Source organism: Pongo pygmaeus, chromosome 16 (genome assembly GCF_028885625.2).
Source record: "Pongo pygmaeus isolate AG05252 chromosome 16, NHGRI_mPonPyg2-v2.0_pri, whole genome shotgun sequence".
NCBI lineage: Eukaryota > Metazoa > Chordata > Mammalia > Primates > Hominidae > Pongo > Pongo pygmaeus.
Window position 1 is genome coordinate 96,141,789 of NC_072389.2, and position 16,869 is coordinate 96,158,657.

The following is a 16,869-nucleotide window of genomic DNA, read 5'->3' on the forward strand; positions in this document are numbered from 1 at the left end:
ACATTGAATCCTTTATGGCCATGAGGTTATGAGAATACCAGTATTTCCTCTTCTTACATCATAACATAAGTCATTCAACAGAGCCTGGTGTGGTGCTTTATGTATCATATTGTTTATTTGGGTTAGTTTGCTGAGGATTTGCTTGTTGTTTCTTTGAATATAGGAACTTCGTTGGAACCTCTTTGTGCAGATCATTGTTAGGCGTTCTAGGGAGGGATGGGCTGGAGAGTTGAATGTATAAATGGAGTTGATCATTGGTGTTTGCAGCTCCTGTTGGATCACCAGGATGCCATTGCTCCGGAGCACAATGATCCAATCCACGAGCTGCTGGACGACCTCGGCGAGGTGCCCACCATCGAGTCCCTGATAGGTAAAGTTCTAACTTTTGCCTGGAAGATCAAAAGGGAATGTGACAGAAAAGTGTTGTAATTGTCACCTCCTCTGTTTTTTGCACTATACCAAACTCTGGATATACATTGAGAAATAAAATAGATGTGATCCTGATAGTTTCATAAGAGACAAAACAAAAACAACAACAACAAAAGCCCAGATGTGATCACTATCTATAAGGAACTGGAGTCAGAGGAAAAGATCATTTTAAATGCAGATACATACTGCCAGCTTGTGTTTTTTTTTAAAAAAATTGCAGATACATAAATTAAAAGTCCTCTAAAGGAAAGAATTTTTTTGTTTGTTTGTTATGAGACAGGGTCTCCCTCTGTTGCCCAGGCTGAAGTACAGTGGTGCAGTCATAGCTCACTGCAGCCTCAAAATCCTAGGCTCAAGCGATCCTCCTGAGTTTTTGTTTTTGTTTTTGTTTTTTAAATAGAGATGGGGTCTCACTATGTTGCCCAGGCTGGTCTCGAACTCCTGGCCTCAAGCCATCCTCCTCCTTTAGCCTTCCAAAGTGCTGGGATTGCAGGCCTGAGCCACTGCACCCAGCCAGAAAGAATGTTTTCAGAGAGAGTTGTGATATTGTAGTATTGAAATGATTTCTCAAACATTTATGGAGTTATTATGGATCCCTTGCTTTTATCATTTGGCATAACATTTTATTTCTCAGTAAAAGTTGTTCTCGTCACGCTGTATGTGTTAGGTGATTCAAGTATTATCTTAGACTTGCATTATCTCATATTTGTATTATTTCCCCCCAATATCTCCTCTCTTTATTATGCTGACTCTTTCCACCCTCCCAAAACTTCAGGGGAATCCTCTGGCAATTTAAATGACCCAAGTAAGGAGGCACTGGCTAAGACAGAAGTGTCTCTCACCCTGACCAACAAGTTCGATGTGCCTGGAGATGAGAATGCAGAAATGGATGCTCGAACCATCTTACTGAAGTGAGTATCAAAAGAAGGAAGAATGAAATGAATGTAATCCAAAGGTTTCTTGGCCTTTGGAGAGGAACCTGCTGGGTCCTACCTGAAATGACCATCCTGACCTCTCATACTTGTCATAATCCCAGTCACCAATCACCTCGCGTATTGTACTTGGCACAGGACTTATCTGCCTTATTTTGCTAATATGCTACAGTGAAATGTAAATCTTGGAAATCCTAACCGTCGTACCTACTTATGGAATGGCTGGGTAAATAAGCCTTGTGCCTTGAGTACTGTGTACTGGCAGCTGCCGCTTGGGACTTCTGTGAGGTACTGTTTGTGCTGCTGCTGCTGCTGCTGCTTTGGTCCACTTGAGAGGAACTAGAACACTGGTAATATTTAAATGCTTCCCCCATCTCGTTTCAGTACAAAACGTTTAATTGTGGATGTCATCCGGTTCCAGCCAGGAGAGACCTTGACTGAAATCCTAGAAACACCAGCCACCAGTGAACAGGTAAAATTTAGGGTCTAACATACTCCTTTGTTTGGTAGATAAGCTCTCCCAATAGGCGCATGTCAGAGAAAGGAGGGGAGACACAAATAACAGCTGGTAACCTAGGGGTGAGCATGAATGTAACTGGGGGACAGTGGTAGTTATGGCTCGTCTGAGAAAGTTTTTGGTTCCTGAGTCCAGGAGGTGATGTCCTTTGGGCAGGAAGCTCACTGGCACTTGCATGCAGAATCAGTGTGTCCATCCAGTATATCTGTCCCTTGGTATCCACAGGGGATTCTTTCCAGCACCCATTCTCCCCACCCCCGGCCAATACCAAAATCTATAGATGTTCAAGTCCCTTATATAAAATGGTGTAATATTTGGCCGGGCGCGGTGGCTCACGCCTGTAATCCCAGCACTTTGGGAGGCTGAGGCGGGTGGATCATGAGGTCAGGAGATCGAGACCATCCTGGCTAACACGTGAAACCCCGTCTCTACTAAAAATACAAAAAATTAGCCAGGCCAGGTGGTGGACACCTGTAGTCCCAGCTACTCGGGAGGCTGAGGCAGGAGAATGGCGTGTACCCGGGAGGCGGAGCTTGCAGTGAGCCAAGATCGCACCACTGCACTCCAGCCTGGGCGGCAGAGCGAGACTCCGTCTCAAAAAATAATAATAAATAAATAAAATGTTGTAGTATTTGCATATACTTACATTCTCCCATATACTTTAAATCATCTCTAGACTACTTATAATACCTACTACAATATAAATGCTATGTAAATAGTTGTTACTGTATTTTTAAAATTTGTATTATTTTGTATTGTATTTTTTTTTTTTTCAAATAGTTTCAGGGTTGGTTGAAACCATGAATGTGTAGGGTTCACTGCAATTTATTGAATATTATATATTTTGAATCTGTTACATGCCTTGGTAGATAGAAGAAAAGTACAGAATGTGGCTCCTAAACTCAGTGAACTCATGGTCTTGTTGGGGAAATGTGACATATATACCTGAAACAGTGATGAAACCATTCAAAATTAACTGTGTTACTGACTAAAACATAAGAGAAGTTTCAGGAAAGAGGCCAGTGGAGCAGTGCATTAGGAAGCTTCCTAAAAGAAGTGGAACCGGAGCCAGATGTATAAAGGTGGAAAGGATTTGGGTGTGCATGTAAGACAAGAGAGGGCATTCGAGGCAGGAGAGCGATGTGAACAAAGGTACAAAGGAGGGAAGAGCATGACGCGACTAGACTACATGTCTAGAATGGAGCTGTGGGTGGAGGTGAGTAGTGAGAAATAAAACATGAGACCAAATTATTTAGAACTCACAAACTAGATGGGAATTTGGCAGTGCAGAGATAAGGAATAAAGAGCCTCTGTAAGGTTGAAGACCATTTAATAAAAGTTCATTAATTCAGCAGTGCTATTAGAGCAGATGGTAGTTGAGTCATCTGGTGTGTGATAAGGTCCAGTGGGGTGGGCAGATGGGGGTTGGGACCTGGCATTTTGTAGGGTTGGATGAGTCATGTCGTATCTAAGACCCTTGTTTCTTTTTCTTTTTTTTTTTTTTTTTTTTTTTAAATTTGAGACGGAGTCTCACTCTCACTCAGGCTGGACTGCAGTGGCGTGATCTTGGCTCACTGCAACCTCTGCCTCCTGGGTTCAAGCGATTCTCCTGCCTCAGCCTCCCGAGTAGCTGGACTACAGGTGTGCACCACCACGCCTGGCTAATTTTTGTATTTTTGGTAGACACAGGGTTTCACGATGTTGGCCAGGCTGGTCTCAAAGTCTTGACCTCAAGTGACCCACCCACCGTGGCCTCTCAAAGTGCTGGGATTATAGGTGTGAGCCACTGCGCCCGGCCATAGACCTCTGTTTCTCATTTGTCAAGTAAGGAAAGTAGGTCAAGTCATTCATTTTCAAATTTTAAGCATGGTAATCTGTTTCATTAAATGACAATTTAGCTAAAAGCCCAGTATATAGAGCAGGTACTCTGCTACTCTGGAGCTACTCTGATAGCCAGCAATAGGGCATCTGAAATCCAGCCCTATAGGACTCTGTGATGCCTCTGGCAAACTCTTGAGGCTGCACAGAGAACTATTTGGAAACCATTGTTTTCAATGAAGTCTCAGCTGTTAGTTGCTATGACTGATTACTGATTAGATCTGTGTGAAAGGCAAGTAAGGACATGTAAACCAATACTTGAAACATGTTGAACCTAGAAAGAAATTTGAAATAAGGAAGGAGGAGCCAGTCTTTATTGAGAACCTAGTATGTGTTTGGTGCTCTCACCTCTGTTCTTTAATTTAATCCTTAAAATATTCCCATGAGTCGAGTCTTTTCATCCTTATTTTGCAGATGAGAAAACCAAGACCCTTACAGGTTAACTGGCTAAGATCATCAGCTTGTAGTTAAGATCATCAGCTTGTAGTGACAGAACCGGAGGTGGATCCAGTTCTGTCTGCCTCCAAAGCTTATGCTCTTTACATTATGTGATGCAGAGTAGTCTTGACATTAGAAAAAAGGGGACTATTGGGAAAGGGAATTGCTCCAGTTAGGGGGAATTACAAGTTTGAACTATGAGCCATCCCGAATGTAAACATCCCAGTACAAACAGCTCAGAATATGGCACCAGAGCCATGGTCACAAAGATTTAGGGTCTGTCAACACAGAGGCAGTCAGTGAAGTATTGAGAGTAAACAGAGAGAAATGGTCACAGGTCACGTGGAAGTACCAAACCATGCATAGAGCAAGAAGACAGTGCAGAGAAGATGAGCAAGGTGACAGAAAAGGCATTGGATTTTGGACAGGGGAATGGTAATTGGTGATGAGAGCAGTAAAGAAGAAAGTGCTGAAAGAATGAAACAGTGAATGTAGATCATATGTTGGACAGGGACAGACAGTGGACAGTGACTATGAAGGATGGTGACTATGAAGGATGGCAGTATCAAGGGAAGGTGTTTCCCTGTTAGATTGTGGTGTCTGCAGCATGTTTGAAAGCAGAGGCAAGGCTCGAGCATGATTCCACCTTGTGACAAAGTGACACAAAGAATTAGCAAGGATTTACTAAGCACTGGTCTTGTTGTATTAGTATAGTTATAACATTTATACAGCTGTGTTTTTAATAAAATCAAATGGCTTCCATGTCTCAAAATGTGGTAGAGAAAAATGACTTTGTAGCCAGTAGAGTCCAGTCTTGGTGATTGTACCTGGAGTCCAGGAAAGAAGCCCTAAGCACCTAAGCAGTTGTGTGATTTTTTTGTTTGTTTGTTTTTTGTTTTTTTGAGACGGAGTCTCGCTCTGTCGCCTAGACTGGAGTGCAGTGGCACGATCTTGGCTCACTGCAAGCTCCACCTCCTGGGTTCACGCCATTCTCCCGCCTCAGCCTCCTGAGTAGCTGGGACTACAGGCGCCCGCCACCACGCCTGGCTATTTTTTTTGTATTTTTAGTAGAGACGGTTTCACCGTGTTAGTCAGGATGGTCTTGAACTCCTGACCTCATGATCTGCCTACCTCGGCCTCCCAAAGGGCTGGGATTACAGGCGTGAGCCACTGCGCCTGGCCCAGTTGTGTGATTTTGTAGATATCATCTCTTCTAGGTGGAAAGAGATGTGCCTCTGCTTCATGCAGTTTCTCATCTATCATTTGGCAGGGGGCAGAATTTGTTTCCTTCTGTTTCGAGGTTGGAGTTTAAGAACTGTATAAGTTCAGGTGCAGATGTGCTATATAAATTCAAGTTTAGGGTTAGTGTGGTAAACTTGCTAAGAACTTCTTTTTCCCATCTGTAGGAAGCAGAACATCAGAGAGCCATGCAGAGACGTGCTATCCGTGATGCAAAAACACCTGACAAGATGAAAAAGTCAAAATCTGTAAAGGAAGACAGCAACCTCACTCTTCAAGAGAAGAAAGAGAAGATCCAGACAGGTTTAAAGAAGCTAACAGAGCTTGGAACCGTGGACCCAAAGAACAAATACCAGGAACTGATCAACGACATTGCCAGGGTACTGCATTTGGGGGACAGAGGGGAACTGGCCTTGTTCAAAGCTGAGAGGCTCGAGAGACAGTAGCTGTTCACATAACAGCATAGCTTCAGTTCGTGGGCAAATTAGTGCCCTCCTCTCTGAGAAACCATATCTGACTCTCCAGCATGAGGGCCTTGCCCTACCTGAGGTGGCTTATTCCATGGCCTAAATTACTAGGGAGAGGACCTTAACTAGAGCCTCCTATGACCTTAAAGAATTTGTCTTCGGCCTGAAAGAATTATTCCAGATCTTTTTCATGATTACTGTGAAATATAAATTCACATCAAGCTGATTAAATCGTTGCATTGTATGAATCATCTCAAGCGAGGGGCTTTGGTGAGGACTAAGAGTTTAGGTGTTCTATGCTGTTGCACTAAGATAATATTATGCACACCTGTGAACTGGTAGTTGAGGTATTATAGTTCTCTTTTTCTCCCTTTCCCAACAAAATATTTAAGAGGTCCAAACCAGCTTTGCAAGTAAATTCTAAAAATGTGTAAGTCTAAATGTAACACATTTCCCTGCTAGAAGATACAAATGGGGGAAGAAAATTTGAGATCTGAATTTCTCTGTTAATTTGTGAAAACAAATTACTGCCTGTTGAATGTATGGTTAGGTCAGGCACAGTGGCTCACATCTGGAATCTCAGCACTTTCTGAGACCAAGGCAGGAGGATCGTTTGAGACCCCATCTCTACAAAAGAAAGTTTTTTGATTAGCCAGATATGGTGGCATGTGCCTGTAAGTCCCAGCTACTCTGGAGGCTGAGGTGGGAGGATCATTTTAGCCTGGGAGGCTGAGGCTACAAGAAGCCATGATCTCAACCACTACATACTCCAGCCTGGGCAACAGAGTGTCTAAAAAAACAAAACAAAAGGTATGTAGTCATATTTAAGGCAGAGTTAAGCATTGCTGGGTTCTAGTGTGAAATGATAATGATACCTGTCATTATTTTTCTGACTTTAATAATTATGTCTCAGGATATTCGGAATCAGCGGAGGTACCGACAGAGGAGAAAGGCCGAACTAGTGAAACTGCAACAGACATACGCTGCTCTGAACTCTAAGGCCACCTTTTATGGGGAGCAGGTGGATTACTATAAAAGCTATATCAAAACCTGCTTGGATAACTTAGCCAGCAAGGGCAAGTGAGTATTTTTTCTTTTTTAAGAATCAATGTCAGGGAAAAGAATTAGAGTGAGGAAAAAGCAGAGGCAACTGAAATGACACTGGAAATTTTTACTTAAAATACACTGGATCTATTTATTGCATTAGTCTTTTATTTTACCTCTACTCATTTGTATAATTGCCTAGTTCCATTTGTAAGTGTTATGATGTAAATAGTGGGTGGGGGATTTCATTTATGCTTATCGCTAAGTATTCCTTTTGCAAAATATCTTCTTGGGGCCTGTCAAGGTGGCTCACACCTATAATCCCAGCACTTTGGGAGGCCGAGGCGGGCGTGTCACTTGAGGTCAGGAGTTCAAGACCAGCCTGGTCAACATGGTGAAACCCCATCTCTACTAAAAATATACAAATTAGCTGGGCGTGGTGGCACGTGCCTGTAGTCCCAGCTACTTGGGAGGCTGAGGCAGGAGAATTACCTGAACCTGGGAGATGGAGGTTGCAGTGAGCCACGATTGCATCACTACACTCCAGCCTGGGCAACAGAGCAAGACTCCGTCTGGGAAAAAAAAAAAATCTTCTTGGCCTTAGAAATTAAAATCATGAAAGGAGATCATCTGGTGGTCTCAAAATCACTTAAGGAATATTATGCAAATTTGGATCCCCTTGCCGTATTTGGGGAAATATAAAAAGAGATCTCTCTATATTTCCTGGGGACAAGATCACAGGCTCTGATTTTTTTCCTGGGTGCTGAGGAAAGTCTGATCCAGCCTTCTTGGCACTGGCCACAAACTATCAGCATGCCCATGTTACAGGGAGGGAACTGAAAACCCAGAGAGGTGGGTGATAAGAGCAGGTTTTACTTGCAGGGTAGTTTATTATTTATTCCTAACTTTTTATTTTAAGAGTTTTCAAATCTCAGAAAGATTGAATGAATAGGACAATAAGCACCCATATGCCCTTCACCTAGATTCACCCATTTTTAACATTTTGCCATATCTGCTTCCCATTTCCCTGGCCCGTGCATGTGCTCTGTTTCTCTCTTTCTCCGTGGAAGACTCCCTGGGCTCAGGCAGGGCCGATGGGAAGGGATGAAAAACAGGCCCACCTAACCCTGCTTGCAGATCTGACTCCTGTGAGCTTTTGATGTGTTTTCATTGTTCTTTGTGCACTTCCTGACTTTCTGACACAAGATGTTTCATGTTCAACCTGTAGTTTCCCCTCCCCAGGCCCAGAATGAACTGTTTCTCCAAGCATCCCTGGTTTCTTTGAATGAAGAGTGGTATTTAGAAACGAAGATCTAGAACTAGGTGTGTTCACTGCCAGATTTGTCATGGCCTCCAGGCCTTCTAAGCAGACAGACCTAGGTTCTCATTTTTTTTTTTTTAATGCTGCATATTATTCCATTATACAGATAGATATAACAATTTACTTCAACAGTTCTCCATTGATGGACATTTAAGTTGTTTCCAGTTGTTTGTTATTATTTTTTAAATTCTGCAGCAAATAACCTCTTGTACATATGTCATTTTGCAAATGTGGGCATATTTCTGAAGTTAGCACTTCTTGCCTTGATTATCCTAATAGCCTCCTAACCTGTTTCTTTTTCCTTATTCTCATTCATCTGTAATTGCTGTGCTGGCTTAAACGCTTTTAAAAAGTATTTATTTGATGATATTTTTATTTTTTCTCTACACAGCTGAGGGGCTTAGAGTAACTCCTTCACTCCTGGGATTCAGTACCATTCCCTCAGGCTGGCATACAAAGCTCTCGTAGTTACTTGTTAGGTACTTAAGTTCCCAGAAGGACATGGGAGGATTAAGACACTGTTAAATTCGTGGGAGTGTTCTCAAATATAATTTAAACTAAAAATAGAAGCAATTTAGTAATATTTCCCCTGTTTTGCAGAGATATTGCTTAGGCTAATTCTAACATTTGTTTGCCATTTTAGAGTTGGTATGTTACTTATGCTTATGTCTGGAAGTTTGGTTTCTGACATGTTTCCTTCAGTTACCAATGATGAAGATTCAGAGTAGATGGTTTTATAGAAAGTGACATGATGTGATTTTTACAGAGTCTCCAAAAAGCCTAGGGAAATGAAAGGAAAGAAAAGCAAAAAGATTTCTCTGAAATATACAGCAGCAAGACTACATGAAAAAGGAGTTCTTCTGGAAATTGAGGACCTGCAAGTGAATCAGTGAGTCTTTGCTTTTTGTTTTATAAGTTGATTTTTATTTCTACATTTATCACATCTTCGCCTTTTTGTCTTCATTTCTCTTTTCTGGATGGTTACTTTTAGTATTTTTTATGTATTTATATATTTTTATGTGTAAAATTAGGCCTCATACTCAGAGTTAATTTGTCATAAAAGAGTTTTTCTTTTCCTTGTTTGTAGAACATTTGTCTCAGGTCATGTTCACTTCTTTGGGTCTGATCTTAATTTTTCCTCATTAAAGCAGGAAGCCATTCCTTGGATTTCTTCTGTTTCTGAACCAAGAATAAATTAAGAGTAACAATAAGAGGAGTTTGCTTTATTCCACTTACAGCTAGGAACCAGGCACTTATCTTCATTTTCTTTTCTGGGAAGTATCAGCTTGCTTTGCATGTGGTTCATGGACCCTGACGCATCATCCTTCCACAGGTCCTGGGCCCAGCGTCATTAGCAAGCATTTATTGAGCATCTGCTCAGTCAGCCCTGTGACCTCAGGCTACTGATCTTTCTCTTCTTTTGTCTGTTTGGGCGGGGGAAGAAAAAACAACTTTTAAAAAAAGAACCTTTTATATTTTTCTAATTCTAAAATAATATGTATTCGTTATTAAACTTTGAAAATACAGTAAAGCATAAAAAAGAAAACACCTGTAATTCCACAAGCCAGAGATAGCCACTGAAATCGTTTTAATGTATTTTTTTCTATTCACATAAAGATTATCCACGACTCACCCACTTATGTATTTAACTACTATATATATATATATATATATATATATAAAAAGCTCACTGCAGCCTTGGCCTCCCAGGTTCAAGCAATTCTCCCACCTCAGCCTCCGGATTAGGTGGGACTACAGGCATGCACCACCACACCCAGCTAAGTTTTTGTATTTTTAGTAGAGATGGGGTTTCACCATGTTGGCCAGGCTAATCTCAAACTCCTGACCTCATGTGATCCACCCACCTCAGCCTCCCAAAGTGCTGGGATTACAGGCCTTTATTATTATTATTTTTTTATTAGTTTTATTTATTATTTATTATTATAGGTCATTATTTTCCACTACTGTTCAAGTGCCTACCTCTATTTGCCTTTCTTTCTTCTTTTTAATTTGCTTCTGTGGGCTTAGAAACTAAATAGCCAACTAAATCTGGTAAAATTATTTATCACTTAAGATAAATATCTTTAAGGAATAACCCGTGAGGCATTCCAGTTGAATAAAATGCACGTGTGTTTCAGTGCATGGGTTTTTGTGACTTCTCCTTTAACTCTCAGTGACCTTTTTGCATCTTTCACGGTTCTCAGCCCTGTTCGTGATAGGTAAGGCAGCTCCATAGTTGAGTTCTGGAAATCTGGGGTGCTATACTTTGATCATCTGGAGAACAGCATAATCCCTTTTTCTTTTTTTTTTTTTTAAGACGGAGTCTCACCCTGTCACCAGCCTGGACTGCAGTGGCACTATCTCAGCTCACTGCAACCTCCGCCTCCCGGGTTCAATCAGTTCTCCTGCCTCAGCTTCCTGAGTAGCTGGGACTACAGGTGCATGCCACCACGCCCAGCTAATTTTTGTATTTTTAGTAGAGACGGGATTTCACCATGTTGGCCAGGATGGCCTCGATCTCCTGACCTCGTGATCCGCCCGCCTCGGTCTCCCAAAGTGCTGGGATTACAGATGTGAGCCACCACGCCCGGCTGCATAATCCCTTTTCCTTTTGGCCCCCCAAAATTTCCTGGCATGTAACATGTTGTGAATGAGTGATAACTTAAGTATGTTTAATAATAACAATTTATCTTTGGTAATACTGAGTGTGCTTATATACACAGCACCTACTCTTTCTAGAAAACGTCCTCCTTTGGTGCTTTTTATACGGACGCCCTTTTGTTTATTTACTTATCCCAGTCCTCAAACATGCATGTATTCAAACACGCACACCCTCTCCTTCCCCAGTGTCCTCCGTTTTCTCCTTTTATCATTAGGTTTCATTTCTGGCCATGTGGAAGTGAAGAGAATTCCTGTGATGTCATCCCTTCACACGCCACTTGTGGCACTCGTCAGTGGTTCCTCTTTGATAGGATGCAAGTGCTGCATGCAGAGAGAGGTTGCCATTCCTCTCTCCAAGTCCCAGAGCAGATGGTACTTAGGCATGGCAATCCGTGCTGCTTCAGCTGCAGAAGTACTTTCGACCTGTATTTTCTACCCCTTTTCACCCTTGAAGACTTGGTTCATCTCCTTTCCCCATTTCACAGAATATTTTTATATGAGAACATAAAAACCACACCCTTACGATGTTATCTTTCAACAGGTTTAAAAATGTTATCTTTGAAATCAGTCCAACAGAAGAAGTTGGAGACTTTGAAGTGAAAGCCAAATTCATGGGAGTTCAAATGGAGACTTTTATGTTACATTATCAGGTGGGTATGCACCAGCAGGAACCAAAAACTTTCTGGATGAGATTCTTGTCCAAGTAGTAGAAATAGATAAAGAGGAGACTCATCTGAGGAAAGCTGTCTATATTCAGCAATGAGCTAGGCTCCACAGTGTGGGGAAAGAAGCTGAGGGTTTCAGCATGTCTGGTTTGGTGTGTGCACTCTGGAGAGCTTTTGCAGATGTTAATCTTCAGAAAACATTTATCTGAAGCTTCCACTTAGTGCTGCCACTAAATTGAGCTGATCCCTTGGACTTGAACAAAATGCGTAAGTACACGTGCTGACATTGCAAAATTGTAAGCACACTCAGTAGCTTGAAATCTTTTTTCTGATTTTGATTTGATATAGGTACTTAAAAGTTAGATGCACTTCTGACAAGGTGTGTGTAAAGTTTATGTTTGTAAACTGAATCCTATCTTAAATCCAAAAAGAACTTGGGAGTAATTCATTTTTGTAGCATAAAGATCCCTAAGTTTTATTTTGAAACATCTGATTTTTACACGTTAAAAAATAACAGGGCATTGAGAGGATTCCTAGGTGACATCCAGACTCCTTTAGCTTTGTGTGTGTGTGTGGCACCGGTTAGTCTGCTCCTCTCTCCTTTCTTGCACTGCTTCACATAGCCACGCCCTGCCAGCCCGGGCAGGTGCCTTCCTGTGAATGTACATTTGGGCTTCTGCTCATGCTGCCCTCCCTTCCCTCCCCTGCCTCCCAACCCTACCCCTTTTGTTCCTCCATGGAGTACTTCCATGTGTGTGCCTCCCCCAGCCAAGCCATAATAGGTGGTTTCCCCTTCGCTTCTGTAGCCCTTGCAGACATCCTCTGTTTACAGTAGGTGTTGACTTACTTCCTCTCTCCCCGCTAAAGCCATAAACTCCTTAAGGACAGGTAGCATTTCTTAGTCATCTTCATTTCCTTCTCAATGACCAGTAGACCATTAAAACATGTTAGCTAAACAAATGTGAAATGATTTTGTGATGCACACAGCTAACTAAAGTACTTCCACCAAAAGAAAAGGAACCTCTTATTCTCTCAGTTTCACCAAATTATTATTTTTTTAAATTTAAAATTTTTTTTTATTTACGTGGAGTTATCAGAACATATTTTTATTTTTAAATTTTTTAACCAAATCATGTTAGGCCAACCAGTCTGCCTGTGGTAATTTATTAATTTATGTACAAATTCATTAAATGTGGGGTGACTGCCAGGTGTGGGGTATTCTGTTAGGCACAGGTCCCAGCAGCCCTCATGGAGCTGCTAGGATTTTTCCAGCAGATAATTGAACTTGTGGGGTCCTTTCTTTTTTTGGGGGGGGCGGGGGGGGCAGAGTCTCGCCCTGTCGCCCAGACTGGAGTGTAGTGGCGTGATCTCCACTCACTGTAACCTCCACCTCGTGGGTTCAAGTGATCCTCCTGCCTCAGCCTCCTGAGTGGCTGGGATTACAGGCGCACACCATCACGCCCAGCTAATTTTTTTTTTTTTTGAGACAGAGTTTCGCTCTTATTGCCCAAACTGCAGTGCAATGGCACAATCTCGGCTCACTGCAACCTCCGCCTCCCAAGTTCAAGTGATTCTCCTGCCTCAGCCTCCTGAGTAGCTGAGAATATAGGCGTGCACCACCACGCCCAACGCCCAGCTAATTTTTGTATTTTTAGTAGAAACAGGGTTTCACCATGTTGGCCAGGCTGGTCTCTAACTCCCGACTTCATGATCCGCCTGCCTCGGCCTCCCTAAGTGCTGGGATTACAGGCATGAGCCACCACACCCAGCCTTGTGGGGTCCTTTCAAGCCTTTTGACCCTTGCTTTCTCATCACCACTCTTCTAAAGTTCAGAAGTGAGACCACTCAGATTTCTTAAACTTTTTCAGGACAATGGTGAAAGTAGCAGGAAAAGCGGGAGCATTGTAGTCAGATCTGGATTTACCACTTCCATCTCTGTCCTGTTGTGCAAGTCATTTAACATCTCTGAGCCTCAATAGCTCATCTTTAAAGTTAGAATAATCACACCTCATAAAAATTTTTGTGAGGACTTTAAAAGATGCTATGTAATGTGCTTACACAATGCCAAGCACATGGCAGACACCTAATAAAACATCAAGTTCTCTCTTTTCCCCTTGCCTTCGGGATAGAAAGTGTTCTCATGTGGAATAGAAATTAAGAATCTAGCAGATAGTATTGAGGTGACATCACTAGCCTTATCTCATTTCCCCGTGCTTAGTATATTTCATCATAGGTTTAAATGCTTCACCTTTTCCAGATTTATTAAAACTAGTGACCCATAACATGGATGAAATGGGAAAATGTCATTGTGCCTTCTGAAATAAAAAGCTTAGATGTGTGTGGCAACTGAACATGCTTCTTTTTCTTTCCATGTATGATGAATTTTGATATGAACAACATGACTTCCTAACTCCAAATCAACCAGAAGCCTCCCTTGGCCATTGTGCCCTATTGCTCCAGCTCTCAGGCTGGTTGTGCAGTGGGTAGTTTCCTAGTGAGGAACTTTTCTTTCGCCCCAGTTCACATCTGGCACACAAGGCAGGCCTCAGTCCATCTGGATCCCTCCCTACATTGTGTCCTTTTTCCTTGTTCCACAGACTTGATTAACTGTCAAAATGTTTTGTTTTGTTAATAGGACCTGCTGCAGCTACAGTATGAAGGAGTTGCAGTCATGAAATTATTTGATAGAGCTAAAGTAAATGTCAACCTGCTGATCTTCCTTCTCAACAAAAAGTTCTACGGGAAGTAATTGATCGTTTGCGGCCAGCCCAGAAGGATGAAGGAAAGAAGCACCTCACAGCTCCTTTCTAGGTCCTTCTTTACTCATTGGAAGCAAAGACCTAGCCCACAACAGCGCCTCAATCTGATACGCTCCCGATGCCACATTTTTAACTCCTCTTGCTCTGATGGGACATTTGTTACCCTTTTTTCATAGTGAAATTGTGTTTCAGGCTTAGTCTGACCTTTCTGGTTTCTTCATTTTCTTCCATTACTTAGGAAAGAGTGGAAACTCCACTAAAATTTCTCTGTGTTGTTACAGTCTTAGAGGTTGCATTACTATATTGTAAGCTTTGGTGTTTGTTTTAATTAGCAATAGGGATGGTAGGATTCAAATTTGTGTCATTTAGAAGTGGAAGCTATTAGCACCAATGACATAAATACATACAAGACACACAACTAAAATGTCATGTTATTAACAGTTATTAGGTTGTCATTTAAAAATAAAGTTTCTTTATAATTCTGTCCCATCAGGAAAATTGAAGGATATGGGGAATCATTGGTTATCTTCCATTGTGTTTTTCTTTATGGACAGGAGCTAATGGAAGTGACAGTCATATGTTCAAATGAAGCATTTCTAGAAAAAAGGAGATATTGTTTTTAAATTTCATTATCAAACTTGGGCAATTCTGTTTGTGTAACTCCCCGACTAGTGGATGGGAGAGTCCCATTGATAAAATTCAGCTACTCAGATAAATTCAGAATGGGTCAAGACACCTGCCTGTTTGTGTTGGTGCACAGAGATTGACTTGATTCAGAGAGACAATTCACTCCATCCCTATGGCAGAGGAATGGGTTAGCCCTAATGTAGAATGTCATTGTTTTTAAAACTGTTTTATATCTTAAGAGTGCCTTATTAAAGTATAGATGTATGTCTTAAAATGTGGGTGATAGGAATTTTAAAGATTTATATAATGCATCAAAAGCCTTAGAATAAGAAAAGGTTTTTTTAAATTGGTTTATCTGTATATCTGAACTCTTGAAACTTATAGCTAAAACACTAGGATTTATCTGCAGTGTTGCAGAGAGAGAATTCTGCCTTAAATTGTCTAAAACAAAAACAAAACCAGCCAACCTATGTTACACGTGAGATTAAAACCAATTTTTTTCCCATTTTTTCTCCTTTTTTTCTCTTGCTGCCCACATTGTGCCTTTGTTTTATGAGCCCCAGTTTTCTGGGCTTAGTTTAAAAAAAAAATCAAGTCTAAACATTGAATTTAGGAAGTTTTTGTTCTTGGATAAAAAGTCATATACTTTAAAAAAAAAAAAACCTTTTCCAGGAAAATATATTGAAATCATGCTGCTGAGCCTCTATTTTCTTTCTTTGATGTTTTGATTCGGTATTCTTTTGTCATAAATTTTTAGCATTTAAAAATTCACTGATGTACATTAAGCCAATAAACTGCTTTAATGAATAACAAACTATGTAGCGTGTCCCTATTATAAATGCATTGGAGAAGTATTTTTATGAGACTCTTTACTCAGGTGCATGGTTACAGCCCACAGGGAGGCGTGGAGTGCCATGGAAGGATTCACCACTACCCAGACCTTGTTTTTTGCTGTATTTTGGAAGACAGGTTTTTTAAATAAACATTTTCCTCAGATTAAAAGATGATGCTATTACAACTAGCATTGCCTCAAAAACGGACCAACCAAAGTGTGTCAACCCTGTTTACTTAAAAGAGGCTGTGAATCCCAAAGGCCACATCCAAGACAGGCAATAATGAGCAGAGTTTACACCTCCTTTAATAAAATGTGTCAGTAATTTTAAGGTTTATAGTTCCCTCAACACAACTGCTAATGCAGAATAGTGTAAAATGCACCTCAAGAATGTTGATGATGATGATAGAGAATTGTGGCTTTAGTAGCATAGAGGATGCCCCAACAAACTCATGGCATTGAAACCACGCAGTTCTCATTACTGTTATTTATTAGCTGTAGCATTCTCTGTCTCCTCTCTCTCCTCCTTTGACCTTCTCCTCGACCAGCCATCATGACATTTACCATGAATTTACTTCCTCCCAAGAGTTTGGACTGCCCATCAGATTGTTGCTGCACACAGTTGCCTTTGTATCTCTGTATGAAATAAAAGGTCATTTGTTCATGTTTGTGTTTTTCTCAGTTTCATTGTTAACAGTTCCTGCTAAACACCTTGACTAGAGTGAGATGTAATAGTTAAAACCACAACAGCAGACAACCCCTTCCTTTTAAAGGAGAAAACATAAGTCCACCATCAAATCACTGAATGTCTCAAAGTGACTTTTAATGTGTGAATGTGTGACTTTAGCCTTTTTAATGAATATGCTTAAGTTATCTTCACCATAAAAAGAAGGGTGTTGCGGGAAGCAAACACTATATGTCACTTAATTCTGATTGACTAACGGTGGAAAGTTTAAAATTGCAACAGCATTTAACCTTTTTTGACCAGCACACTGTTGTTGAGCACATAGACTGTGCCCCTTAGGGGGTTCCTGTGTTACATGCAAGTCACCAGAAAAGA

At 41.2% G+C, this 16,869-nt stretch overlaps 1 protein-coding gene across 1 annotated transcript in view; it reads left to right on the top strand.

Moving 5' to 3' along the window:
• Positions 1 to 16,473, top strand: part of IQGAP1 (IQ motif containing GTPase activating protein 1) — a 113,745-nt gene extending 97,272 nt beyond the window's left edge. Inside the window, exons 31-38 of the mRNA XM_054450655.2 lie at positions 268 to 370; positions 1,205 to 1,340; positions 1,746 to 1,833; positions 5,601 to 5,813; positions 6,814 to 6,980; positions 9,032 to 9,154; positions 11,468 to 11,576; positions 14,227 to 16,473. Of these exons, the coding sequence (XP_054306630.1) occupies positions 268 to 370; positions 1,205 to 1,340; positions 1,746 to 1,833; positions 5,601 to 5,813; positions 6,814 to 6,980; positions 9,032 to 9,154; positions 11,468 to 11,576; positions 14,227 to 14,340 (1,053 nt within the window). The 3' untranslated portion in view covers positions 14,341 to 16,473. The remainder of the gene's footprint in view (positions 1 to 267; positions 371 to 1,204; positions 1,341 to 1,745; positions 1,834 to 5,600; positions 5,814 to 6,813; positions 6,981 to 9,031; positions 9,155 to 11,467; positions 11,577 to 14,226) is intronic.
• The last annotated feature ends 396 nt before the right edge of the window (positions 16,474 to 16,869 follow it).